This window comes from Myxocyprinus asiaticus, chromosome 5 (genome assembly GCF_019703515.2).
Source record: "Myxocyprinus asiaticus isolate MX2 ecotype Aquarium Trade chromosome 5, UBuf_Myxa_2, whole genome shotgun sequence".
Lineage (NCBI taxonomy): Eukaryota > Metazoa > Chordata > Actinopteri > Cypriniformes > Catostomidae > Myxocyprinus > Myxocyprinus asiaticus.
Genome location: NC_059348.1, coordinates 19,537,982 through 19,563,676, shown reverse-complemented (window position 1 = coordinate 19,563,676; position 25,695 = coordinate 19,537,982). Strand labels below are relative to the sequence as shown.

Here is a 25,695-nt window from a genome sequence, read left to right as displayed (position 1 = left end):
TCAGAGTGAGCTAGGATCAGCCAACCATTGAGATAATTGAGAATGCGAATGCCCTTCTCCCTCAGCGGGGCCAGGGCAGCCTCTGCGACTTTGGTAAAGACGTGAGGAGACAGGGACAGACCGAAAGGGAAGACCTTGTACTGGTATGCTCGTCCCTTGAAGGCAAACCGAAGAAAGGGTCTGTGTCAAGGAAGGATCGATACATGAAAGTACTCATCCTTCAGGTCGATGGCCGCGGACCAATCCTGATGTCGTACAGATATGTAAAAGCCCTTGTGCAACTCGGCTAGGATGCCACTGAACCTGGGCGGCCGTCTGGTGAACTGGATCATGTAGCCGAGCTGGATCGTCCTGATGAGCCATCGTGACGGGCTGGAAAGCGCTAACCATGCTTTGCACTAACAGCACCAGGGGGACGATTGGATTGGTTCGCAGCAGGGCAGAGCAGACGCCCCACTGGGAGGATCGTCCAGGGAAGGCATGCTGCTCCGTGAGCCCGCAATGGTGACCAGTGGCTGGGGTGGGCGAGCGGCCCCAAGAACCATCGTACTTACCTGTTTGAACCACCGTACTTACCTGTTTGCCGGCTTTCTTTCAATGGAAAACAAGGGAACGTGAGATACTTGCGTCCCGCTCACTGACCGGAAAGACTTTCAGCACCTGGCCATCGTGAGTGCGAGGGCCGGAGGTGCTGAGCATTGGAGAATGACCCAGAGAATGAGGAAACCTCTCTTTTATTGACAATTTGGGTGCTGGAGCCCAGAAGGCATCCGGTGATGTTGGGATACCCACCTCATGCTGACCCAGGTGCGGGAGTGGGGCCCATACGCACACATGGGTCAGAGTCGTCAATGAGCACTGCCTCATCCCTGGGTTGCCCATCTCAGGACTACCTCGAAGCCCGTCCGGGGTTGTTGGCGGCCGGCTGGCGGGCAGGCATTGCCGCCTTCCTGTGGGAGGATTTTCTTCTCAAAGACCAGCGTACGGGTTCTGATGGTAGGGGAACCGGGGACAGCACTGCAGGAGGATGGCCTTGATGAGAGGCAGATGGGGCGCGGGACTTAGGAAACCTATAAGTGGCTGAGCTGCACCATGGCAGAATGTGTTTGATGGCTTCCATCGCCTTCTTCACCGTAGAGAACTGGTGGGCAAAATCCTTGACAGTGTCCCCAAAGAGGCTCCCTTGGGAGATGGGCGCATCGAGAAAGCGGAATTTCTCAGCGTCACGCATCTCCGCAAGGTTGAGCCACAGGTGCCGCTCTTAGACCACCAAGGTGGACATCGTCCAGCCCAGGGCGCGCGCCGTGACTTTCGTCGCCAGTAGAGCGAGGTCGGTCATGGTGCGCAGTTCCTGCATAAGCCCTGGGTCGGTCCTACCCTCGTGCAGATCTTTGAGCGCCTTGGCCTGGTGGACCTGCAGGATGGCCATGGTGTGCAGGGTGGAAGCGGCCTGACCTGCGGTGTTGTAAGCCTTCGCCACGAGTGACGAAGAAAACGTACACGCCTTGGAAGGGAGACTTAGTCGGTTCCTCCAGGTGGCTGCGCCCTGGGGGCATAAATGCACCGTGACGGCACGCTCTACATGGGGAAGCTCGATATATCCCTTAGCTGCTCCGCCGTTGAGGGTAGTTAGGGTGGACGAGCCAGCGAAGTGTGTACGGGCAGAGAAAGGTGCCTTCCACGAATTCGTGAGCTCCTCGTGCACTTCCGGGAAGAAGGGCACTGGGGCGGGGTGCAGCCGTGAGTCGTGCTCCGAGCCCAAAAACCAATCATCTAGCCGCGAACGCTCAGGCCAGGGCGGAGGGTTCCACTCCAGCCCGATGTTCGCGGCTGCCCGGGCAAGCATGGCTGCCAACTCAGCGTCCTCCTCATCCTGAGCTCTACTGCACGAGAGCAGGAGCTCAGAATATTTGTCCGCTTCCGAAAGCAGAAGCCCACCCTCCGATGCTGCAACCGATAACTCGTCCTTGTCGTGAGCCCCGAATGAGATATTAAATCCGCCCTGAGGTGGACCGCCTACCTCGCTCGTGAACTCTACCAGGTAGAGCGTGCTAGGGGCTGGGAGGTCTGCGGAGATTGAGCCGGCAGAAACGCTCCCAAAAGGTCAATGAGAATGAAAAGATGAAAAATATTTATTTATTAGGCATGTTACACCAGCAGAGAAGGCTTTGCTGGCCCTGAGAAATTGCCATTGACCTTATACAAACAAATACAATTAAAGTTCATATATTTGAGAATTTATGTACACATTTGAATTCCACAAGTGTTTCAAAAAACATGTTACATATATGAACATTTTCATTTTTGTCATATTGTCATATTTTGTATATTGCATATATCTACTGTATGTAATTGACATTTTTATATCAGTAAAAACATTTATAAACACTTACTTTCAGCATACAAGTGTTCAGCATATATTGCCATTTTCAGATTCGTAGCTTACTATATTAATATCACTTCAAATTCTGATCACATTTTATTACACAGCTAATGGGGATTTTATCAATTTTGTATAAATGCGGTTTTTGTGTCTCATTCTCAGCACGCAGGGTGAAGATTAAATGCTAGCTGTGATGTACGTCTGCTATCTGTGGTCCCGTGAAAGTTTAGAAGGATTTTAATAGTGAAAGCACAACATGGAGGAGATGCTACACTGTTAATATGGAGACGATACAAACAGCAGCTGTGCATTTGGATATGTTGCAACTGCTTCAGGCTTTTCAAGCATTTGTTTGGCCACTGTCAAACATGAAGAAAAGCGATGTGAATCCCATAATAACATAATAAATTTGATAACTTCATCTCTATGTGTGCTATTGTCGGTCATGAGATATTGTAAGTCAGTGGAGAAGTACATCAATCAGCGCTGGTAAAAAGAGTCTGTCTGGGTGGTCAGTGGTAATTAATTTGCCCACTGCATAAGAGGTTAAACGTTCTAATCCATCTATATAAAACTATATATTTTAATTAACAAAGATTGCATCCGCACCTCAGTGGATGTATATTTTGAGTGGGGACACATTTGTTTGCATTTTTCTTTGGGATTCGACTGGAAAAGGGCGCAAACTCATGAACTTGCAGAGCGATTATTGTAAAAAAATTTGAAGCAATTCAGGTAAACATAAGAGGGATAATTCAAAGTCTGTTAAAAGTGCCATACTTACTTCCGCCAGTTGATGGCACTACGACTGTGACCCACAGTAGCTACATCAATGTGATCAGCCTGCAAGGACAAACATTTGGCTCAATTTCTATGTAAATCACACCATGCACGCAAAAGATATGAGACACTTCCTTAATCCATTTTTGTATGTTATTTTATCGTGTCGCCATGGCAACACCATTCAATATATCAAAAACCCATTCACAATTTAGCATAGCCAATGTCTTGGCATGATGTCGCCCACATTTGGTACCTGTAACATGAAATCCCTAGGAGGTGTAGTTTAAATTCCAGAGCATACATTTTTCACGGCCGGCCCCCAATCGGGCTAATCAGCCGAGGAAAGGGATAATGCCGAGCTGGATGCGGCAGTTTGGGAGAGAGAGAGCCACACGCAGCTGCCGTGTGTTTGTGTTTTGTGTCTTTTTGTTTCATTAAATATTACTTTGACTCTTCAGCTGGTTCCCGCTTCCTCCTTGCCCATTTTAAACCTTGTTACAGACCACCCCCACCAAGCCCTAATAGCCAACGACTCTGATGTGTGTGCAAACTTTCAAGAGTTTTCACACATGTTATGTACCCCAAAAGTACCGAAAACCTTGAAAATAATAAGAAAAATTATAATAATAATCCTTAGAAGAACTTTCAGTGCTTGGGCCCTAATAAATATAGCTGCAAGCAGCGATAACGGGCCCAAGCACATCTGGTCCATTTCCACCTGATGGCTTTCGGAAAACAATGCAAAGTGGACACATGCATTTTGCAATTTACATTTTTCTTAACAATTTTGAAGCAATTTGAGTAAATATACGAGGACTATTTTAAAGTATGTTGTAAGAGCCACACTTCCTGCTGCCAGGTGGTGGCGCTATGACCATGACCCAAAATAGTCAAATCCATGTGATTAGCCCCCAAGACTAAACATTTAGCTCAATTTTGATCTAAATCACACACTGCACACAGAAGATATGAGACACACATCCTGTTTCCCTTTTTTCACCAATAATTTAATGCCTCGCCATGGCAACACCATTCAATATATCAAAATCTGTTTGCAATTTAGCATCTTCAGTGTCTTGACATAATGTTGTTTAAATGTGGAGACAGTCTCATGAAGCATCTAGGAGGAGTATTTAAAAGTTCAGAGACTGCAATATTCAAAAAATTCTAAATGGCCGACTTCCTGTTGGGCAGACCTAATGACTATAATTATGAAAGTTGTCCAGCTTGATGAGAACTATATATGTACCAATTTTGGTGACTGTAGGTGAAAATGGGGGTGCTAATAATCCTTAGAAGAACAATAGGGTCTCCGCACTTTCAGTGTTTGGGCCCTAATAATATATTATAATTACATAAAATAATAATTATTAAAGAATTAGCCAAATGCTGTAAAAATAATAGATTATGTATAGCATGTCACACTGTAGGACACATTCGCTTCCCAAAGGTTTTTTATGTATACTTCCAATGTACATCAGAAGTAATTTAAAAGTTGAACTGAAAAATGAATATGAATTTCAGAATTTCTTAGTCTTTTGTATGAGCCCCTTTTGCTTTAAAAAATAGCTGGCATGGACTCCACAAGTTTTTGCAAAACCTGATGATCCATGTTATCCAGTATGATTTAAGAATGGTCCAAAGAGCTTGTTGTGTTCTTCAATGACAACAAGGAAATCTGACGTTTTATACAAAGGAGTTCAAATGTACTATAGCACAAATTTGCTTGCATTTGATTAGTGACCTACAAACAGGGTAGAATCTTAAATATACTTCATACATTCCTATTCCTTTCCAGATCTACATGAATTTGTACAAAAATCCATGATTTTCAATGTTGACCACTGGACCCCAATGTATATATACATAATAAATTATTCTTAAAAATTCTGATAACAGAACTCCTTACTAAATGATCTCAAACTTTTTTCTTCATTTTTCTCTTTAGGGTCTTCTCTCAGTGCATGACATAGTGGCCCAAAAAGACTATGACCCCCAGCTGCCTCTTCTGCCACCATTACCTGATTACAAAGAGGATGTGGAAGAATCAGTAAAGATCATATGCTTGGTTAAAAACCAAGAGCCTCTGGTGGGTCCATCTGGTTAACAAAAAAATAAAAATAAAACAAAATAAAAATAATACGAATGCAGCCCATACCTGTATACAGTGCTGTGAAGATGGTTTGTGTTAACAGGGGTAACAAAAGTAGAAACTCTGCAGTTAATGCATGTGTCTGCCTTGAACTGTGTTAAATTGTCAAATACCTTTACATAGGGATAACTCATAAATAATTCAGAACACACAATTGTAATGTCTTAAGACTATTGTTTGACTAAGTTCGATGTAATTTACTGGTTAACTTTCCAAAAATTATACTGTGAGTTATTCATCGTGTTTATATTAGGGTCATGGCACTGAAACTGATCTTGACAACTTCACAAAATTGTTTTTGATTAGAATCACCAGAAAAATATTATGACACACACTTAGAGTCAAGATATGGATTATAATAGTAAAGAGTATCAAAGCGGAACCTGGATCAGTCTGTCCCTCAGCTCTACCTCCAGAATCATATTTTCCATCACTGAACAAAACCATCTGCGCTAACATTTGTGTTACTTAGATGTGATGCTTTTGAATACAAATAGGAAACACAGTACAGCACTCACCAAATAAAATGCACGACATCAGAACGAACCCTTTCAAACAAGGTTTATCTTTTTATTGCGGGTTATCCATCCCGTTCTGACACACATTGTGACAGCCTTCCCAATCATAATGCGTATCTTGTAAAATGCCTTTTCCCCCCATTATGAGTCCTTTCGTCTATAACATCTAGTGAGTGGTGCTGAATGAGGCAGCCGTTTGAAAGGAGCCTTATGAATGCCAGAGAATGAACGGAAAGTGTATCATCATTTTTGGTACATCCGTGATGAAGAGTCCATTTCGAGCCATCCGCACACTGGACTGAATGTTTTTTTTTCCATCTGTTGTCTGCCATGATTGTGTTTGGAATGGAATAGTCTATGATGAAATAGTAAAGGGCCTCATGTTATTTTACAAAGACTGATGTGTACTGTACATGTCTTAAGTCACAAACCAGTCATCAGTTTAGAAGTCATTCAACCAACAAATAGAAGGATAGTGAAAACAGAAAATACCAGTCTCATGTCTGGGTTGTGTTCTGTTTGTCTTGTGTGTGGTTATGCTTGTGTCATGCATTAAAAATTGAGATCTGTTTTTGATCTATCTAAAAATGTGTGCCAGAGCATGTCTGTAAATTCAGACCTTTTAAACATCTTTTGTTCCAAACCTATCTATCTATCTATCTATCTATCTATCTATCTATTTGTCTATCTGTCTGTCTGTCTGTCTGTTTCTATCTGTCTGTCCGTCTAGCCGTCCATCCACTTCTTTCTATCTATCTGTCTGTCTGTCTGACTGTCCATCTGTCTACTTGTATCTACCTATCTTTCTGTCTGTCTGCCCATCTGTCTAATTGTATCTATCCATCTTTCTGTCTGTCTATATGTCCATGTCTACTTTTATCTATCTATCTATCTATCTATCTATCTATCTGTCTGTCTGTCTGTCTGTCTATTTGTATCTATCTATCTATCTATCTGTCTGTCTGTCTGTCTGTCTGTCTGTCTGTCCGTCCATCCGTCGTGTGTGCCCGTCTGTCCGTCTGTCTGTCTGTCCATCTGTCTACTGTATCTATCTATCTATCTATCTATCTATCTATCTGTCTGTCTGTCTGTCTGTCTGTCTGTCTGTCTATCCATCTGTCTGTCTATCTATCTATCTGTCTGTCTGTCTGTCTGTCTGTCTGTCTGTCCGTCCATCCGTCGTGTGTGCCCGTCTGTCCGTCTGTCTTTCTGTCTGTCCTTCCGTCCATCTGTCTGTCTGTCTGTCCATCCATCCATCCATCCACTTGTATCTATCTGTCTGTCCATGTGTCTGTCCGTCCACATGAGCCTGGTGTTTCTCAATGTCTCTGCATAGTGATCTACTGTATATAGCCACCTGTATCACCCAACTAGTGGCAATTTCATAATGAGATACCAATAAATATGGCTGTATTTCCCATCATCGGGGTTAATCCGCGCCCAATGACCCTTCACGATTGCGTGTTAAAGCACCTTCTGTAGTGGCAGTATGACCTGTGTGTACATTTGAACTCTATCAGACTGGGGGCTAACTTTTTATAGATGAAGAATAGTGTTGCCATGGGGCTACATGAACCTTAAATCTGATTGTCCTGTCTCTGAACAGGCCATTTCAGAGAAGCAAGGACCAAAACTCATCTATTTTCTCCACACCATGGGTAGGGAGTGATAAACATTGGTTCATGGTTTCTCCATTTTCTATTTAAAAAGCAGCTTCCCTCATGAGAAATCACTAGAAAGTTCTTCACAGACCATTTTGTGCCTCTGATAGGGGGCTGAGCCCTGTAATTAAGAACAACAGGCCATTTTGGCCTCTTCCGTGGTCAAGGAACTATGCAGGGCCTCCTAACTCCTCTATCAGTGTCCCATGTAGCCTGGTTAGTTTTACCATCATGTACCTCATCGTCTGCTTTCCACAAGCTTGTTGGATCTTCAAGAGGCCTCATGAAACCAGTCATCTGAGAGGCCCTGTAAGGACTGAAGTGTTCACTTCACCATAGTTTGGTCTACAGTTTATTTCAGGACCTCAGCAAGTTGTTAATTTATTTTGGAAGGTTTAACCTAAACACTATTAGTTTAGCTGTGGTACGGTGGTCACAGAGGGTGTGTTGGCAATGGCTGTCCTCAGAGTCGATGCGCATGTTTTGTTACATGAATAAAACGACAATGATTATTTTCTCTAAGTGAGAAGTTATGTGATATGAGATCATGCTAATGGATATTGAATTGAGGCAAAACACAGACATGTATCTAATCCATCAAGGTCAAACCTTATGTGTGTTTGGATCCAATGAACCTGAAAGTTTAATTACACTGGCTGCTAATTTGTTCCTTCAGACACCAAAAGAAATGTATCAGATGTTTGACATATAATGTCAACAAGCTGTGTGATTTAAAAAAAAGCTCTCTTGTCTTAATTTGTGACTTCAAGAATAGAGTTTCCTCATCAGGTTTTGCATTCTCATGCAACATTTAACATGCAGCCCCCACTGCATAACTTGTTAAAGACTCCTGTTATGATACTGTTATGATACAAAAACACACCTGTTTTTGCACCTCTCTAAAGATATTTTTGTCCAGATGTACTTGGAATTGTCTTGACAGTCCCATGTTCATTTAAAAGGCAAACTGATTGTTTGCTTGTTATTGATCCCTCCAGATATTTGAACTTGAGTTTCACAGTCTATTTGCTTTGAATAAATGCTGGAACCTTAAGATTTGTATTTCTGCATGACAGCTTACTGACCCTTGATAAACATTTCTCTGTTTCAGGGAGCCACCATAAAGAGAGATGAGTCCACTGGAGGACTAGTGGTGGCTAGGATCATGAGAGGAGGAGCTGCTGATCTAAGTGGTGAGAAACATTTTAAATGTAATACAAGCTCTATATAACCATTGTGTCCTTGATCAGCCTTCTTAAAAATAACCATTCCAATTAGAATGCAAAAAGCATTATACAGCCTGATGCCAAAAAAGAGCCCCCCCCCCAAATAACTTTTTATTTTATAGCTCTTCTGAAAATCATATACAGTTGTGCTCAAAAGTTTGCATACCCTTGGAGAATTGGTAATATATGTACCCTTTTAAAGAAAACATGAGTGAGCAGGCAAAACACATTTCTTTTATTTCTTATGGAATTCATATTCAACTGTAGGTTATAACAGAATGGCACAATCATAAAACAAAACATGGCAATGAAGAGAAAAATTCAATGACCCCTGTTCAAAAGTCTGCATACCCTTAGTTCTTAATACTGTGTATTGCCCCCTTTAGCATCAATGACAGCGTGCAGTCTTTTGTAATAGTTGTCTATGAGGCCCCAAATTCTTGCAGGTGGTAAAGCTGCCCATTCGTCTTGGCAAAATGCCTCCAGTCTTTGGTCGTCTTGCATGAACTGCATGTTTGAGATCTCCCCAGAGTGGCTAGATGATATTAAGTTCAGGAGACTGTGATGGCCACTCCAGAACCTTCACCTTTTTCTGCTGTAACCACTGGAGGGTCAACTTGGCCTTGTGCTTAGGGTCATTGTCATGCTGGAAAGTCCAAGAGCATCCCATGCGCAGCTTTTGTGAAGAAGAATGCAAGTTGTCTGCCAGTATTTTCTGATAACATGCTGCATTCATCTTGCCATCAATTTTCACAAGATTTCCGTGCCTTTAGAGCTCACACCCCCCCAAAACATCAGTGAGCCACCATAATGCTTCACAGTGGGGATGGTATTCTTTTCACTATAGGCCTTGTTGACCCCTCTCCAAATATAGCACTTATGCTTGTGACCATAAAGCTCTATTTTGGTCTCGTCACTCCAAATTACAGTGTGCTAGAAGCTGTGTGGAGTGTCAAGGTGTTGTCGGGCATATTGTAACAGGGCTTTTTTGTGGTATTGGTGCAGTAAAGGCTTCTTTCTGGCAACTCGACCATGCAGCTCATTTTTGTTCAAGTATCGTCGTATTGTGCTCCTTGAAACAACCACACCATCTTTTTCCAGAGCAGCCTGTATTTCTCCTGAGGTTACCTGTGGGTTTTTCTTTGTATCCCGAACAATTCTTCTGGCAGTTGTGGCTGATATCTTTCTTGATCTACCTGACCTAGGCTTGGTATCAAGAGATCCCCGAATTTTCCACTTCTTAATAAGTGATTGAACAGTACTGACTGGCATTTTCAAGGCTTTTGATATCTTTTTATATCCTTTTCCATCTTTTTAAAGTTCCATTACCTTGTTATGCAGGTCTTTTGACAGTTCTTTTCTGCTCCCCATGGCTCAGTATCTAGCCTGCTCAGTGCATCCACGTGAGAGCTAACAAACTCATTGACTATTTATACACAGACACTAACTGCAGTTTTAAAAGCCACAGGTGTGGGAAATTAACATTTAATTGCCATTTAAACCTGTGTGTGTCACCTTGTGTGTCTGTAACAAGGCCAAACATTCAAGGGTATGTCAACTTTTGATCAGGGACATTTGGATGATTTCTGTTATCATTCTGATTTGAAAAGGAGCCAAACAACTATGTGATAATAAATGGCTTCATATGATCACTATCCTTAAATAAGGATAAACAAATTTTGCATGATCAGTCATATTTTCAAAATCAATGCCAAAATTTCACAATTTCTGCCAGGGTATGCAAACTTTTGAGCACAACTGTATGTACTGGTGCTTTAAATAATAATAATAATAATAATACACACACACACACACACACACACACAAAGAATAATAACAAACACGCGCGCGCGCACACACACACACACACACACACACACACAAAACAGAAACACTGATGTGAAGAACCTGTAATGTAAGATCAAAATATAATGTAACCAAGTTTTTAGATCTCCAAGGAATCATAGAGCCAATTCAAAAACACTAAACTAAAAAAATAAGAAGAGGGTACCTGAAGTGTTGTGCCTAAGGTGTTGCAAAGAACCGTCAGAGAACGTTTATTTATAAGAGTTAAGTCTTCAACTCAGATTGGGCTATTAATCCCTGCACTTAGTCTTGAAGTCGCTTGAATGGATGAATAAATAAATAAAAATAACACTGGCTAAATGATAATGCTTAAGTGTTTCTTTAGCTTCAGGCTTTTTTTTTTTTTTCTTCTCTTTTTTTTAGCCCTGTGAACTTCTAGTAAGTAAACTTCTGTTAAAACATTTTTTACACACTAAATGTGTCTACTAATGATGTCCAATAGTGCATATACATGTATTACAGTTGATTTGTCATTTTTGTTATTTAAAAGTCATGAAAATTCCCACCAAAGTGTCATGCTATAATGTCATACATGTAGTTAACATTTTATTTATCTTAAATACACTAAACTGAATAATAATTTCACACTTTTTGTATAATTTGGCAAGATTGCATCTTTTTTTGGAAATGACGCCTAATAAACAATTTCTGTAACACTTTAATTTACAGTGTCCATGTTACACATATTTCATGTTACTATTATCAATTACTATAGTAATATGTAAGTATAAGCAACTCTATAAAATAATTACACAGTAAATATATGTAGTTCATTATTATTACGGTAACACTTTACAATAAGGTTCCATTCGTTAACATTAGTTAATGCATTAGGTATCATGAACTAACAATAAACAATATATTTATTACATAATTTAGTAATCTTTGTTAATGTTAGTTAATAAAAATAGAATTGTTCATTGTTAGTTCTTGTTAGTTCATAGCGCATGTACTAATGTTAACTAATACAACTTTCATTTTAAAACTGTATTAGTATACTGTATGTTGGAGTTAGCATTAACTAAGATTAATAAATGCTTAATAAGTATTGTTCATTGTTAGTTCATGTTAACTAATATTGTTAATTAATGTTAACAAATGGAAATTTATTGTAAAGTGTTACCATTATTACTCAGTAATTACCCACAGTAAAATGAACGCTGAATAAAGTGTGAACAAATATTCTGCTCACAAGTGATATTAACAAGAGATAAAACACATCATTTGTCTCATGTTTCATTTCAAGCATACTCTCCACTGACACTTTTTTCTACTTGGTAAACACATTTTAGAAAAAACAATATAGAAATCATTTTTACACAATAAATTTGGAAAAGTTTGTTTATTTAGCATTTGTTTAAATTATCATAGTTTTAGACATGTAATAATTCTATTAATTTTAATATTGTTTAATATTGAAAGTTTGCGCCTTGGCCAGGGGTTATACAGTAAAATCTATACTTAAACATTATTTGAAAGGTACCAAGAATAAATGATGAAGGCATGGTAAAAAACAAAAAAACAAAATCAAGTCAGCTGTTTCCAAGTTAGTGTTATATTTATTACAGATTATAGATTAAAAACCGGGGGGAATTAATACACTACGTTGTATAAGTATAATTTATTCTGCAATGTTGTTGCTTTCCAACTCATTTTGTCACTGGCAAATGCTACAGGTCTTATTCATAAGGGTGATGAGCTCAAGGAAGTCAATGGAGTTCCAATGGAGGACAAGAACCCAGAGGAAATTATTCCCATACTAGTATGCCTCTCTTTGTGTGTGTTGGTGTGACTGTATTTGAACTTTGTGTGTGTGTGTGTGTGTTTGTGTGTGTGTGTGTGTGTGTGTGTGTGTGTGTGTGTGTGTGTGTGTGTGTGTGTGTGTGTGTGTGCATGCTTGCGTGCATGTGTGTATCTGTGCATCAATTTAATGTGATGTGTTTGTTTTTGAGGGTTTTCTTAAGGACAACAGTTCTGCATTCCGTCTCGGTTCATGTGTGTTATTGAATGTGAGATTCAATCTGTAGCTTGTGAGCTTGCTTTGGACCTGTATCTCATAATCACATCCTCCAGGCCCAGTCAGAAGGAGCAGTGACCTTCAAAGTAATCCCAGGCACCAAAGAAGAGCTGGAGAACAAAGATGCCAAGGTCCCTTTATCTAAATCACAGCGATGCATTTTACACTCCACATAATCAAAACCAAATTTGGAGACATACAAATGAGTTTGTGGATTGTTTCAGACTTTTGTGAGGGCACTTTTTGACTACGATCCCAAAGCAGACCCTGCTATTCCATGCAAAGATGCTGGGTTGAAGTTCAGGAGAGGAGATGTGTTACAGATTGTAAGCCAAGAAGATGACACCTGGTGGCAGGCCAGACGGCATGGTGACGCCAACCTCAGGGCTGGACTGATTCCTTCTAGACAGCTTCAGGAAAGGTAAGAAAACTCTTGCAATCAGACTCTTTCTAAGCTTTACTTCAAGTCTAGACTGACAACAATGAGAGTTTTGCCAGGACAGTTTTCTACTGAAGTCTGTAAACAGCGATAAGAATATATCAAGCTGATGTGCTTGTGCTATTTGTGTGTCTGCCCAAAACCATTCCTTCGTGACAGCTTAGAAAGGTTACTGTAGTACTTGATATGACTCTGAATAGACAACTTTGTGATATTGAGAAATGTGTGCAACTTGTTGTATTGAAGGGGAATTTCACAGAGCTAACTGTGTGTCATGTGTATTTTGTTGATTCATGTCTTTTATTTTGACAAGTTTAGTTCCTGTTCCCTTGTCATGTGATTTCATGTTTTCCCTCCATGTTCATGTGTCATGTTTTCATTGGTTTAGTTTAATTAGCTTGTTATGAGTTCTGTTTGTTCATTGGTTTATGTTCCCCCATGTCCATGTATTTAAGCCTCATGTTTTCCATTTGTGTCTTTGTCAAGTATTGAATGTATGTGTTTGGTACACTGTTGTTAAGTTAAGTCAAGTCAAGTCATGCCATGTTAAATCTAGTTCATGTTTTGTTTTTGTTCACGTTTGGAGTATGGTTATTGGATTTCACGTTTGGATTACTACACTTTCTAAATAAACTGCACTTGGGTTCTCTTCACTCCTTCATCATCGTCTTCATCATTGCCAGTGCCAGCAACATTACACTGTGATAGTTAATGGTTTTCATGTGGTTCCTATGTTTTCTCTGCAGGCGAGTGGCTTTACAGAGACCTAAAGCTCTGTTTCACCCAACCAGAGTGTCACTGACCGGTAAGCTTGGTCATCTCTGATCAGTAGACATAGCAGTATTCAAACAAAACCCTGCTGAAAAGATCAGCATGAATTTTCTGCTGAAGCTAGTTGACCAAGGAAGACTTGCTGCTTATGCTAGTTAAGAAGAATGGTGGAGACACCAGCATCCTAAAACATAACGTGTACCTGGTGACCAGCAGTGCTGGTCTTTTCAACAGCTGTTATGATAATCACACCTGTTTTTGCACCTCTCTAAAGGTATTTTCATCCAGATGCTTGCTAAAAACTTCACTTTATTAATCAAATTAATTGCATATAACAATATTTGCTGGAAAGGGCCCCCATAAAGATACTTCAGTATATAATAATCAGAACATTTGTAAAAGGATTTATTATGTAATAAATATAATAATTTAAAGACATTACATTGTGGCAGACAATAAAAATGTGGCTTTAGAAGTCAATATGTTGTTTGGTTTATTTACAGTTGAAGTCAGAAGTTTACATACACTTAGGTTGAAGTCATTAAAACTCATTTTTTAACCACTCCACAGATTTAATATGAGCAAACTATAGTTTTGGCAAGTCGATTAGGACATCTACGTTGTGCATGACATGAGTCATTTTTCCAGCAATTGTTTACAACAGATTGTTGATGACTATATCACAATTCCAGTGGGTCAGGAGTTTACATACACTATGTTAACTGTGCCTTTAAGCAGCTTGGAAAATTTCAGAAAATGATGTCAAGCCTTTAGACAATTAGCCAATTAGCTTCTGATAGGAGGTGTACTGAATTGGAAGTGTACCTGTGGATGTATTTTAAGGCCTACGTTCAACCTCAGTTCCACTTTGCTTGACATCATGGGAAAATCAAAAGAAATCAGCCAAGACCTCAGAAAAATATATTGTGGACCTCCACATGTCTGGTTCATCCTTTGCAACAATTTCCAAATGCCTGATGGTACCACGTTCATCTGTACAACAATAGTACACAAGTATAAAACCATGGGACCATGCAGCCATCATACCACTCAGGAAGGAGAAGCATTCTGTCTCCTAGAGATGAACGTAGTTTGGTGCGAAAAGTGCAAATCAATCCCAGAACAACAGCAAATGACCTTGTGAAGATGCTGGAGGAAACATGTAGACAAGTATCTATATCCACAGTAAAATGAGTTCTATATCGACATAACCTGAAAGGCTGCTCAGCAAGGAAGAAGCCACTGCTCCAAAACCACCATAAAAAAGTCAGACTACAGTTTGCAAGTGCACATGGGGACAAAGAAATGTCCTCTGGTCTAATGAAAAAAAAAAGTGAACTGTTTGGCCATAATGACCATCGTTATGTTTGGAGGAAAATGGGTGGGGCTTGCAAGCCGAAGAACACCATCCCAACCATGAAGCATGGGGGAGGCAGCATCATGTTGTGGGGGTGCTTTGCTGCAGGATGGACTGGTGCACTTCACAAAATAGATGGCATCATGAGGAAGGAGAATTATGTGGATATATTGAAGCAACATCTCAAGACATCAGCCAAGAAGTTAAAGCTCAGTTGCAAATGGGCTTCCAAATGGACAATGACCCCAAGCATACCTCCAAAGTTGTGGCAAAATGGCTTAAGGACAACAAAATCAAGGTATTGGAGTGGCCATCACAAAGCCCTGACCTCAATCTGATAGAAAATTTGTGGGCAAAACTGAAAAAGTGTGTGTGAGCAAGGAGGCCTACAAACCTGACTCAGTTACACCAGTTCTGTCTGGAAGAATGGGACAAAATTCCAGCAACTTACTGTGAGAAGCTTGTGGAAGGCTACCCAAAATGTTTGACCCAAGTTAAACAATTTAAAGGCAATGCTACCAAATACTAACAAAGTGTATGTAAACTTCTGACCCACTGGGAATGTGTTGAAAGAAATAAAAGCTGAAATAAATTATTCTCTCTACATTATTCTGACATTTCACATTCTTAAAACAAAGTAGTGATCCTAACTGACCTAAGACAGGGAAAGTTTTCTGCGATTAAATGTCAGGAACTGTGAAAAACTGATTTTAAATGTAATTGGCTAAGGTGTATGTAAACTTTTGACTTCAAGTATCATTGAACACAAGTCTATAACTAGCCATTTCACTGCTTTTCAGCATCTCTTGCCACATATTTAGCATTTTTGTTCCTGTTGGAAACAGAAATAAACTGAAAAGAATAGACATATAAAAAAAGACTGAATGATATTGTCCAGTTTAACCATTTATTTTAAAACATTCTTAAAGTACAGGAAAACATGTGCTCTTAATTTTTTGATTTCTAATTCCTGAGCTCCTGTTGGAAGAGGTGTGCAAACAAAGACAAGACTCAACACACCTCAGTTGGTCTCAGAGAGTGATGTGGAAATGGTTGTGGAAATGTCACAGTTATGATAACTACAAAGTATGTTAGTGACAGTCTGAGATGAGAGGGTGCCAGGCATCTTCCTGGAGCATCTCTCTAGAGATGTGAGCTGAATAAACGACCTGATAAAGTCTGAGGAAGTGCTGTAAATCACAGTGGTTCTGCTGGACATTTAAAAAAATGTTTTACTGCATGTGAACACATTCATGCTGAGGCACAGAAAGATTGCAGATGCCCTGTTAGTCCATCTTTCATTGCTAAAGATTTGTAGTGTAGACCAACACGTGCTTGCCCTGGATCAACGGCAATAGCCTCCGCAGCCTCGAGGCAGTTGATGTGCTCATGCAGGCGAGGTACTGTCCAGGAGCCAGCAGCTGCATGCCCATTGCACACGGCGCTGCAGCCTGTCTTGGAGGTGTCCGTCGTAACCACTATGAACCTGGACACTTGCTGTATGGGACGCAGGAACGCAAGGTCTGTCCAGGGGCTGAAAAGGCAGTGGCAGGTGGGCGTGAGAGCCACGCGATGTGTGCCGCAGCGCCATGCGTACCTCGGGACTCGGGTCTGGAGCCAGTGCTGTAGAAGTCTCATATGCATCAACACGAGCGGCGTGACCGCCGCTGAGGATGCCATATGCCCCAGGAGTCTCTGAAAGTACTTCAGTGGGACTGACATTTCCCACCTGGATAGGTTCAGGCAGTTCAGCACCGACTGCACGTGCTCGCATGTGAGGTGCGCTATCATTGACACCGAGTCTAACTCCATGCCGAGAAAAGAGATGCTCTGAACCGGGGAGAGCTTGCTCTTTTCTCAGTTGACCCGAAGCCCTAAATGGCTGAGGTGCATGAGCACCAGGTCCCTGTGTGCACACAGTAACTCTCGAGAGTGTGCTATAATCAGCCAGTTGTCGAGGTAATTGAGTATGCGAATGCCCACTTCGCTTAACGGGGCAAGGGCTGCCTCAGAGACCTTCGTGAAGACGTAAGGGGATAGGGACAAGCCGAAGGGGAGGACCTTGTACTGATATGCTGGACTGTCGAACGCGAACCATAGGAAGGGTCTGTGTCGAGGTAAAATCGAGACGTGAAAGTACGCGTCCTTCAGGTCTACCGCCGCGAACCATTCTTGATGCCAGATGCACATCAAAATGTGCTTTTGTGTCAGCATCTTGAACGGGAGTCTGTGCAAGGCCCAGTTCAGAACTCGCAGGTCCAAGATTGGCTGCAACCCACCGCCCTTCTTGGGAACGATGAAGTAAGGGCTGTGAAACCCCTGTCTCACCTCGGCTGGAGGAACAGGCTCTATCTCACCCTTCTGTAGGAGGACTGTGATCTCTGCCCGCAGGACAGCGGCGCTCTCATCCTTCGCGGAACCGGGGCGGGCGCCTGGCAAGATGAATCGCATAGCCGGGTCGAATGGTTCTGGCCAGCCAGCGCGACGGGTTGGAAAGCGGTAGCCATGCGTCCAAACTCTGGGCAAGGGGCACTAATGGAAAGATCGCATCTGACATTCCTGGGGGTGGGGCCTCGCGGCGGGGGGGAGCAGGGAGTGCCGTTTCAGGGAGCGGTGCTCCGACCCGAGGTAGCCGCGCTGAGGATACCCTCGAAGCACTTACCTTGCTCCGGCATAAGGCGGGCCGACGACTGAGGAGGAGGGCCTCTCGGGCCGTCCTCGAGACTCGTCACCACCGGCCGGCTGGGGGTGTGGTTTGTGTGATGCAGTGTGGCGTGCGAAGGTGGGGGGCTGTGTTCATGAGGCCCAGGCTGCAGGCGCTCGGTGTCATAGGGACGGCGACTGTGAGCACTGGCGGTGTGACCCAAGGAGAGAGGAAACTGCTCTTTTTTTTGACAATGTGGGTACCGCAGCTCGTACCGCAGTGCCTTGTCCGCGTCCCTCATCTCGACCAGGTTCAGCCACAGGTGGCGCTCCTGGACCACAAGCATGGACATCGTCTGTCCGAGTGCGCGTGCTGTGACCTTAGTTGCACGGAGGGCGAGCTCGGTCGCCGAGTGCAGCTCTTGTAGCACACCGGGATCAGAACTACCCTCGTGTAGCTCTTTCAAAGCCTTGGTCTGATGGACCTGTAAGAGGGCCATGGCGTGCGGGGCGGAGGCGGCCTGACCAACAGCGCTGTAGGCTTTAGTGGCCAGAGACGACGTCATCCTACAAGCTCGGAAAGGGAGTGCCGGGCGACTCCGCCAGGTGGTGGCACTCAGTGGGCACAAGTGTGCCGCGATCGCCTTATCCACCTGGGGTATCGCGGCATAAACCTCGGCTGCCCCACTGTCGAGGGTAGTGAGAGCAAACGAACTGAAGGATCGGGTTCGGGCAGAGAAAGGTGCCCTCCACGATCACGTTAGCTCATCGTGCACTTCTGGGAAGGCGGGGACTGGAGGGGGGTGTGGCCACGAGCGGTGCGCTGAACCCAGAAACCAGTCGTCAAGCCACGAGTGCTCAGGGGCAGGTGGAGGGTTCCCTCAAGCCCAACACTCACGGCGGCCTTGGCAAGCATGGTGGTCAGCTCTGCGTCGGCCTCAGACTGGGCTGCCACACCCGAAGGCAGCAGCCCAGTCGAGTCCTCAGCGTCCGACATCACCAAGGCACTCTCCGATGCAGCGATCAACATCTCATCTGGCTCACAAGCTCCAAAAGAGACATTAGGCTGGCACTGAGGCGCGTTGCCTGTCTCATCCCAGAACTGGACGGGCGCAAACGAGCCGGGGAGTGGGCGGTCCATTGGGGTTTACCCAGCGGAACCGTACCCATTGAAGCCCCTGAATCACCTTCAGCGTCAACCAGGGCGGCCTTGTACCCGTAGGTAGAAGGACCAGCGGGGGGGACAGCTGAAGTAACTTTCCCTCGAAAGAAGGAAAGCCACGACCGCAACGTTGCCATGGTCATGTTCTCGCAATGAGAACATGAACCATCCACGAATGCTTCCTCAATGTGATTTTGGCCCAGGCATGTGAGGCAGTGATCGTGATCATCAGAGGCGGAGAGGTAACGACCGCATCCAGGAATTGAACAGACACGGAAGGGCATCTTTTAAAAGACGCGTCTTTAAAAAGACGTTCAACGTCACTGTGCCTGCTCTAATAGAGGAAATATACTCTTTAGAGGAAATAAACTCTTTTAAAGCGCTATCGAAGCACCCAGGGGCGTAGTCTGCAGTGAAGTGCAGAGTGGAGAGAAAGCCGCTGGAATGCGCCGTATAACAGCACATGCTTATGAAGAGGTGAATGGATCAGTAGTAGTATTCAGCTCGCTGAAATACAACCACTCAGCTCCGAAGAAAAAATCTGAATGAATCCGCATTCCAGCCTCCCTTTTATAGCCATATGTCGGGGGGAGTGGCATGCAAATTCTACTCGGCAATTCTCATTGGCCTTTTCTCAAAGATCTGAAGGTGTCTCGGGCTCTCAAGATCGACCCCTAGTGTCACTACATCGACACAACATCGAGTGAGTGACAGAAGGGGAACTGAGTGGTACAAAACTTTGTGACTCTTCATAGAATTGTAATCTGAACATCCCCAAAAAAAACAAAAAAAAAAACAAAACAAAAAAAAATTTGATGAGACATGATTCGATGAGTTTAATTAGTCATAAAAAAAAAAAAAGAAAAAAAAGAAAAGGTGACATCTTTGCTGCTCGCGGTCAAAATTGACCAACCATTGGAAATGTCCCTGACACAGAGCATTTATTTATTTGTCAAACACAATAAATCTGCCACAATGCAGAACACGCACACACAATCACACAAACACACACACAAATCAATGTGTGAGACTAACACAGCCAAAAAACTGAACAAAGACACGCAGAAGAAAGACACACACACATTCACACACACTCAGGCACACACACACACACACACACACAAATGAATGTGTGAGACTAACTTGTGTGCGAAAACTTGTCAAATAAAAGTCTTAAGTTGAATGTTGCAATCTGCACTCACAGACAATAATCAAAAACCTGTGTTTTGAATTTAAAGTTGCAGAGAGACATTCATATAAATCCAACGACAGACACAAACTTGTATTACATATTTACTTTGTACTTTAATTCACTTTCACAGTACAACCACAAATCAGCAACTACAACCTCTCAAATCTGCGACTGCTTTTGCAACAACTTTAGCTAAATACCTGTAGCAAAACTCACTTGTACACTTGTAAATCCAGATCAGTTTTTCAAGCTCTTGTAATTGGTCACGACTTCATTGGCCCCGTCCCCACCCAACACCGGTAGTCTGCTCTCTCACATCTGGATTTACAAATGCACAAGTGACTTTTTACTTTTTTTTTATTATTTTTTTTACTTTTTATTTTACTGTGTGGCTTCCTTTAAACAAACATATTGCATTTCCTCAATGATAATGAAAATCTTACCTGAACACTACATGAGCCAAAAATACAATCAAATCCTAAATACGCTGATACTCTCATTAGTTCTGTGGTCATTTCTGTCTCAAAATCTAAATGTAACATCTATATGTTATTGCAAAGTCTTTTTCCTGCAGTATAAATCTTTGAGGGAATTGAAGAGGGGTGGAAAAGGGAAAAACCAATAGATGGATCAGGAATATTTCAATCATCTCATCTTGAAAAGTCATTGTAGGTCTGTTCAAAGTGACAGTCTTCCCTATAAAAGCTCCATCTGTTGGTTGGATGCAAGGAGAGTGACAGCTGCTCCGCGACTCAGAATCACCACATGGTGATGATGGACGAGGTCAATTTATGGCCTCCCCTATAATACACTCACACACAGAGCTCAAGTCCAAGCACAAGGTCACCAAAATGCCACATGTTAAACTCAAGTCTGCACTACCATTTTTACTGGCTCTGTAAAAGCATGAAACACATCATTCCCCAATGAACCGCAGGTGAGGACACGGCCAGGACAAGTTGAGCTTGGTCACAGAAAATTGCAATTACTATTTAGAAAATCCACCTTGGCCACAGCTTGACGAACAATTGGATTGAATGTCAAAGTCTTGCCCCTTGGCAGCCACTGCACTGTGGCTTTGAAAGAGCAGGCCCCACACACTGTGAGCTTTGGATTTACTGTACTTTAAGGATTTAACCTTTAAGAAAAATAAAAACATGTTCGCTCTCTTCCAAAATAATTTTAATTTTCCTTTCTCTTTATACAGTTATATTCCTCAAAAACCTTGCTATCATTTCAATGTTTACATCCTAAAACCACCAAGTGAAAGAGTGGAGATGAGGAGAGGTGTTTAGATTTTTTATAGGAACGGGCCACTCTTTTTCTTGCCATCTGTGATGTTCCAAATTTAGGTAGTAAAACGACATCACATGCTCACTGATTATACAGTAAGATTGATTGATGAAGTGCTTAGTATTTCATTCTATCTACGTAATGTTTCTTTCTATAACAAAAAGCATTGATACCTGGGCAATCTCAGATTTTGAGAAAAATTAGATTCTTTTTTATTCCAGAAACTATATTTTCTCTCAATTTTCTTGTGGGTGCAATTTCTAAAAGAGCTTCCCTCTCTTTTTCTCTCTCTTTGCCCTCTCACTCACACTGAACAGACAACATGGAAGGTAATTTTTCATCCTTTTCAACACTGTCACGTAACAGAAAGCCGACTCTAATTTGCCAGTAGTTTTGTCTTAAATGTTTACATCATATTTAGAAACAGTAATGTAGAAATTTACCCCATTCTCTCACCACTTCTTGATTAAGGGTTGCTTTAACTGCATGTCACATGTATCTTAAATTAATTAGAGTGCATTTTTTTCTCTTCTTTCTGCCTTGCATTCACCCGATCACCAGAGGATGTGGACTATGGAGCAATAAGTGGCATACATATAGGTGAGGATTCATTTGTCTAAACTATTACCTCCTCGCTGTCAAGTTCTTTTATACTAAGCACATAATGGTTTGCACCGACTAGTTGTGGGTCACATGACTTCAAGGGATATTTCACCCCAAAATAAATATTCTGCCATCATTTACTCCCCCTCATGTTGTTCCAAACCTGTATGACCTGTTTCTTTCGTGGAACACAAAATATGTTAGACTGTATGATAGTCTCAGTCATCCAAATATGTTGATCCATTAAGTATTTTAAGCAACATTGTCGAAATGGTACAAGCTTATCCTACACAAATGCATGTGACATCAATTCAAAAAATTAGACCGGAAGTCATCCAAAAGCAATCAGATTAGATGAACTTTAAAAATGTTTTTCAAGAGATTACTTACTGACTGCAATTTTAGTCTTGTAATTTGTAATCAGTACCAGATTACAGTTCAGAAGTAATCTACCCAGCACTGAATGTGTAACTGCCAAATATATTAGAAATCAGTGAAAGTGAAAATAAAAATTAACCTGGAGAGCTTTGCATTCACAAAGCATGATATGAACCACACTGTAAACATCGGACATCGTCTGATGTCTGTGTCATGGTCCTGACACTCTGTCAGTCTGGGTTTTTGTCTGACAGGACCGTGACATTATCGTCCCATGTCTGTTTTGTATTTCATTGTCTGTCTTTGTGTGAGCACACGGTTTCTCTCCCTATTTTAGTCTCCTCATGTTTGCTGTCCAGGGCCAGTTTGTCTTGTTTCAAGTCTTGTGTGATCCAAGTCAAGTCAAGTCATTTTAATCTGTATAGCGCATTTCACAACACACATCGTTTCAAAGCAGCTTTATAGAAAATCATGCATTAACAGAAAATGAAACTGTAATATATATAATGTCTTAGAGACATCATTGCGTAGTTTGATCAAATATGATTGTGAATTGTGTTTAAAAATAAGTAATTAAATAATAATTGTATTTAGAACCCCAGTGAGCAAGCCGAAGACGACTGTGGCAAGGAACACAAAACTCCATAAGATGTTGGTTAATGGAGAAAAATAACCTTGGGAGAAACCAGGCTCACTGTGGTGGCCAGTTCCCCTCTGGCTAACATCATGAATATAATGCCAATATTACTTGTGTATAGTGCAAGTCATGGTTTAAAATGATTAAACTATGTAAGTGTTAAGAGTCAGTGTTTAAACAAATATTTTGTATGAACTGTAAGATTAATGACTAATGTCTTTGAAGTCCATCCTGGATTAACTGCAAAAGTTCACATAGATGAATTGTCCTTGTTAGTTAGCTGATGAAGGGTTTTGTTGGCAATTAATTGATAGTCTGTGTATTCCATTTCAAGAGTGTAGTCTATCATTAGACCGAGGTGATGCAGGCAGAGATCAGTTAGGTGCATCACAGTTGAACCAGCCGGTAATTTCTGTGAGGTCTATCCTAAGTCCAAGGTTCAGGCAATGGCATATGATGAATCCCATGTCTTATGGTTGGAGTTGGCATCAGTTCATCCTCTGAAGTTCATCGTAATAGACTGAAGTGATGTTTGGCAGGCACCAGCTGCTATTAGTCGTCATCACTTAGAAACACGTAGCAGTGGAGTCCAACACAAGCACGAATGGAGCTGGATCCAGCCGGTTCTGGTGACCTCAGGATAGGAGTCCCGAGGTTGAGACAGGGAAACAAATAGAATAATATAAGCATAGATGCCATTCAATTTATTGCAGAGTTATAGATCATGATCAATGTTTCTGGTTTCTGGTTCCGGCACACCTAACTAAAGCAGCCTAATTGTGAATTGGAGGATAAATTAGGTGTATGCCTGGCTAAATAGATGAGTCTTTAGTCTAGACTTAAACTGAGTGAGTGTGTCTGCATCTCGAACAGTGTTAGGGAAACTATTCCATAGTTTAGGAGCCAAATATGAAAATGATCTACCTCCTTTTGTGGATTTTGATATTCTGGGAACTACTAACAGGCCAGAATTTTGCAATCGTAATGAACGTGATGGAATAAAGCGTGGTAGAAGGTCACTTAAGTACCGTTCAAAGCTTTGTATGTAGTTCACAGAATTTTAAAATTAATAAGAAATTTAACAGGTAGCCAATGTAACGACAATAAAATGGGGCTAACATGATCATATTTCTTGGTTCTAGTCAGCACTCTGGCTGCTGCATTTTAAACCAATTGAAGTTTATTTACTGATCTTGCTGGACATCCTCCCAGTAATGCATTACAATAATCTAGTCTTGAGGTCATGAACGCATGAATTTCGGCATCAGCAACAGAGAGCATGTGTCGTAATTTAGCAATATTTCTTAGGTGGAAGAATGCTGTTCTACAGACATTGGTAATTTGATTTTCAAAGGACAGATTGGTATCAAATACAACACCTAAGTTCTTCGCTGTTGAAGACTATGTAACAGTACATTCATCGAGAGTCAAATTATATTTTAGCGGCTTGTTTTAAGAGGTTTTTGGTCCAATAATTAGATCCAGTCGATCTTGTGTAGTCGGTCGGTTTTGTTTGTTCCTCATCCCATCCCCGTCCGGTCCAGTTGGTCCTGGTTCCCCGTTTCCCTCTGCCCCAGCACTGGGTTGTTCATTTTCCCCTATAGGGTTGTTTATGTTTGTTTTCCCTCTTCTGGGAGTTTTGGTTGAGCTTTTTTCCCTTTATTTTATATTTAATAAATTCCCTTTTATTTCTTCAACTCTGCGCCTGGGTCCTGTCTCTGCATTCTTTGACAGTCTGACTTCATTTGAAGTGTTTATTTTATTCTATTTTTATTTTATAAGTGTTTATATCACATACAGTGCGCAATACACAAACATACATAAAATACTTGAGCAAATCGCTCTGAAACTAATCAAGTGTTGACCAGAGGCTGACAAAAACTATAAGCGAGTGGGGCAGAATTTTTTTAACTGTTTAGGACAATTCAAGCAGTATGAATCTGGCAACTGAGACATGCAAACCTTTAGTTTCTCACAAGCGTGATCTCAGCTTCAATTCTAATGTTGCATTTTCGCTAAAAAATAAAATTTTTAATAAAGGGTTGGGGTGAGGGTAAGGAGGTACAGTTAATAAAATATGCATTCCTCGATAGTAAAATATACATTCCTTGTGATTGTATTACATTATTTAAAATTAAAAATGCAACTCCCCTTTCGTGGCACCCTGTGGACATGTTACTTATAAAGAAAAGAACAAAGAGTTAGGTTTTTGCATTAGCTGAGTCTGTACTGAACAGTCCCTTTGAAACAATGTAGGTTAGCTTAAGGTATCGTAAGTAAATACTACAGGTTTCTGTCTCTGTATCTTTGGATAGAGTCTCAGAGGTTGTGGCGAGTCATTCTCAGACCCACTGTCTGACACACCATTGTCACTATCAATGTCAATGTCAATGTCATGACTAAAGTCATGATCAGAACATGATCAGAATGTTCCTGAACTGAAGGGGCAAATCCTCCACTTGGATTCCTATTGCAAATAAGGACACGGTCACAAGGTTGCCTTGTGTTTTCAAGGTCCTTTGAATTTTCTTGTCATAGTTAGCTTTTCCTTGAGCTGCTTCTTTTGAGGCTGTCTTTGGTGCAATCTGTTATGCCTCATTCATTATTTTTTTCC

The 25,695-nt window shown here is 41.7% G+C and overlaps 1 protein-coding gene across 1 annotated transcript in view; it reads left to right on the top strand.

Moving 5' to 3' along the window:
* The window catches only part of LOC127441480 (MAGUK p55 subfamily member 7-like), a 152,844-nt gene that overhangs the window by 66,451 nt on the left and 60,698 nt on the right, over positions 1-25,695 (top strand). The window contains exons 7-14 of the mRNA XM_051698974.1: positions 5,115-5,255; positions 8,609-8,690; positions 12,266-12,351; positions 12,663-12,737; positions 12,831-13,027; positions 13,792-13,850; positions 21,781-21,792; positions 21,977-22,063. Coding sequence (XP_051554934.1) covers positions 5,115-5,255; positions 8,609-8,690; positions 12,266-12,351; positions 12,663-12,737; positions 12,831-13,027; positions 13,792-13,850; positions 21,781-21,792; positions 21,977-22,063 — 739 coding nt within the window. The remainder of the gene's footprint in view (positions 1-5,114; positions 5,256-8,608; positions 8,691-12,265; positions 12,352-12,662; positions 12,738-12,830; positions 13,028-13,791; positions 13,851-21,780; positions 21,793-21,976; positions 22,064-25,695) is intronic.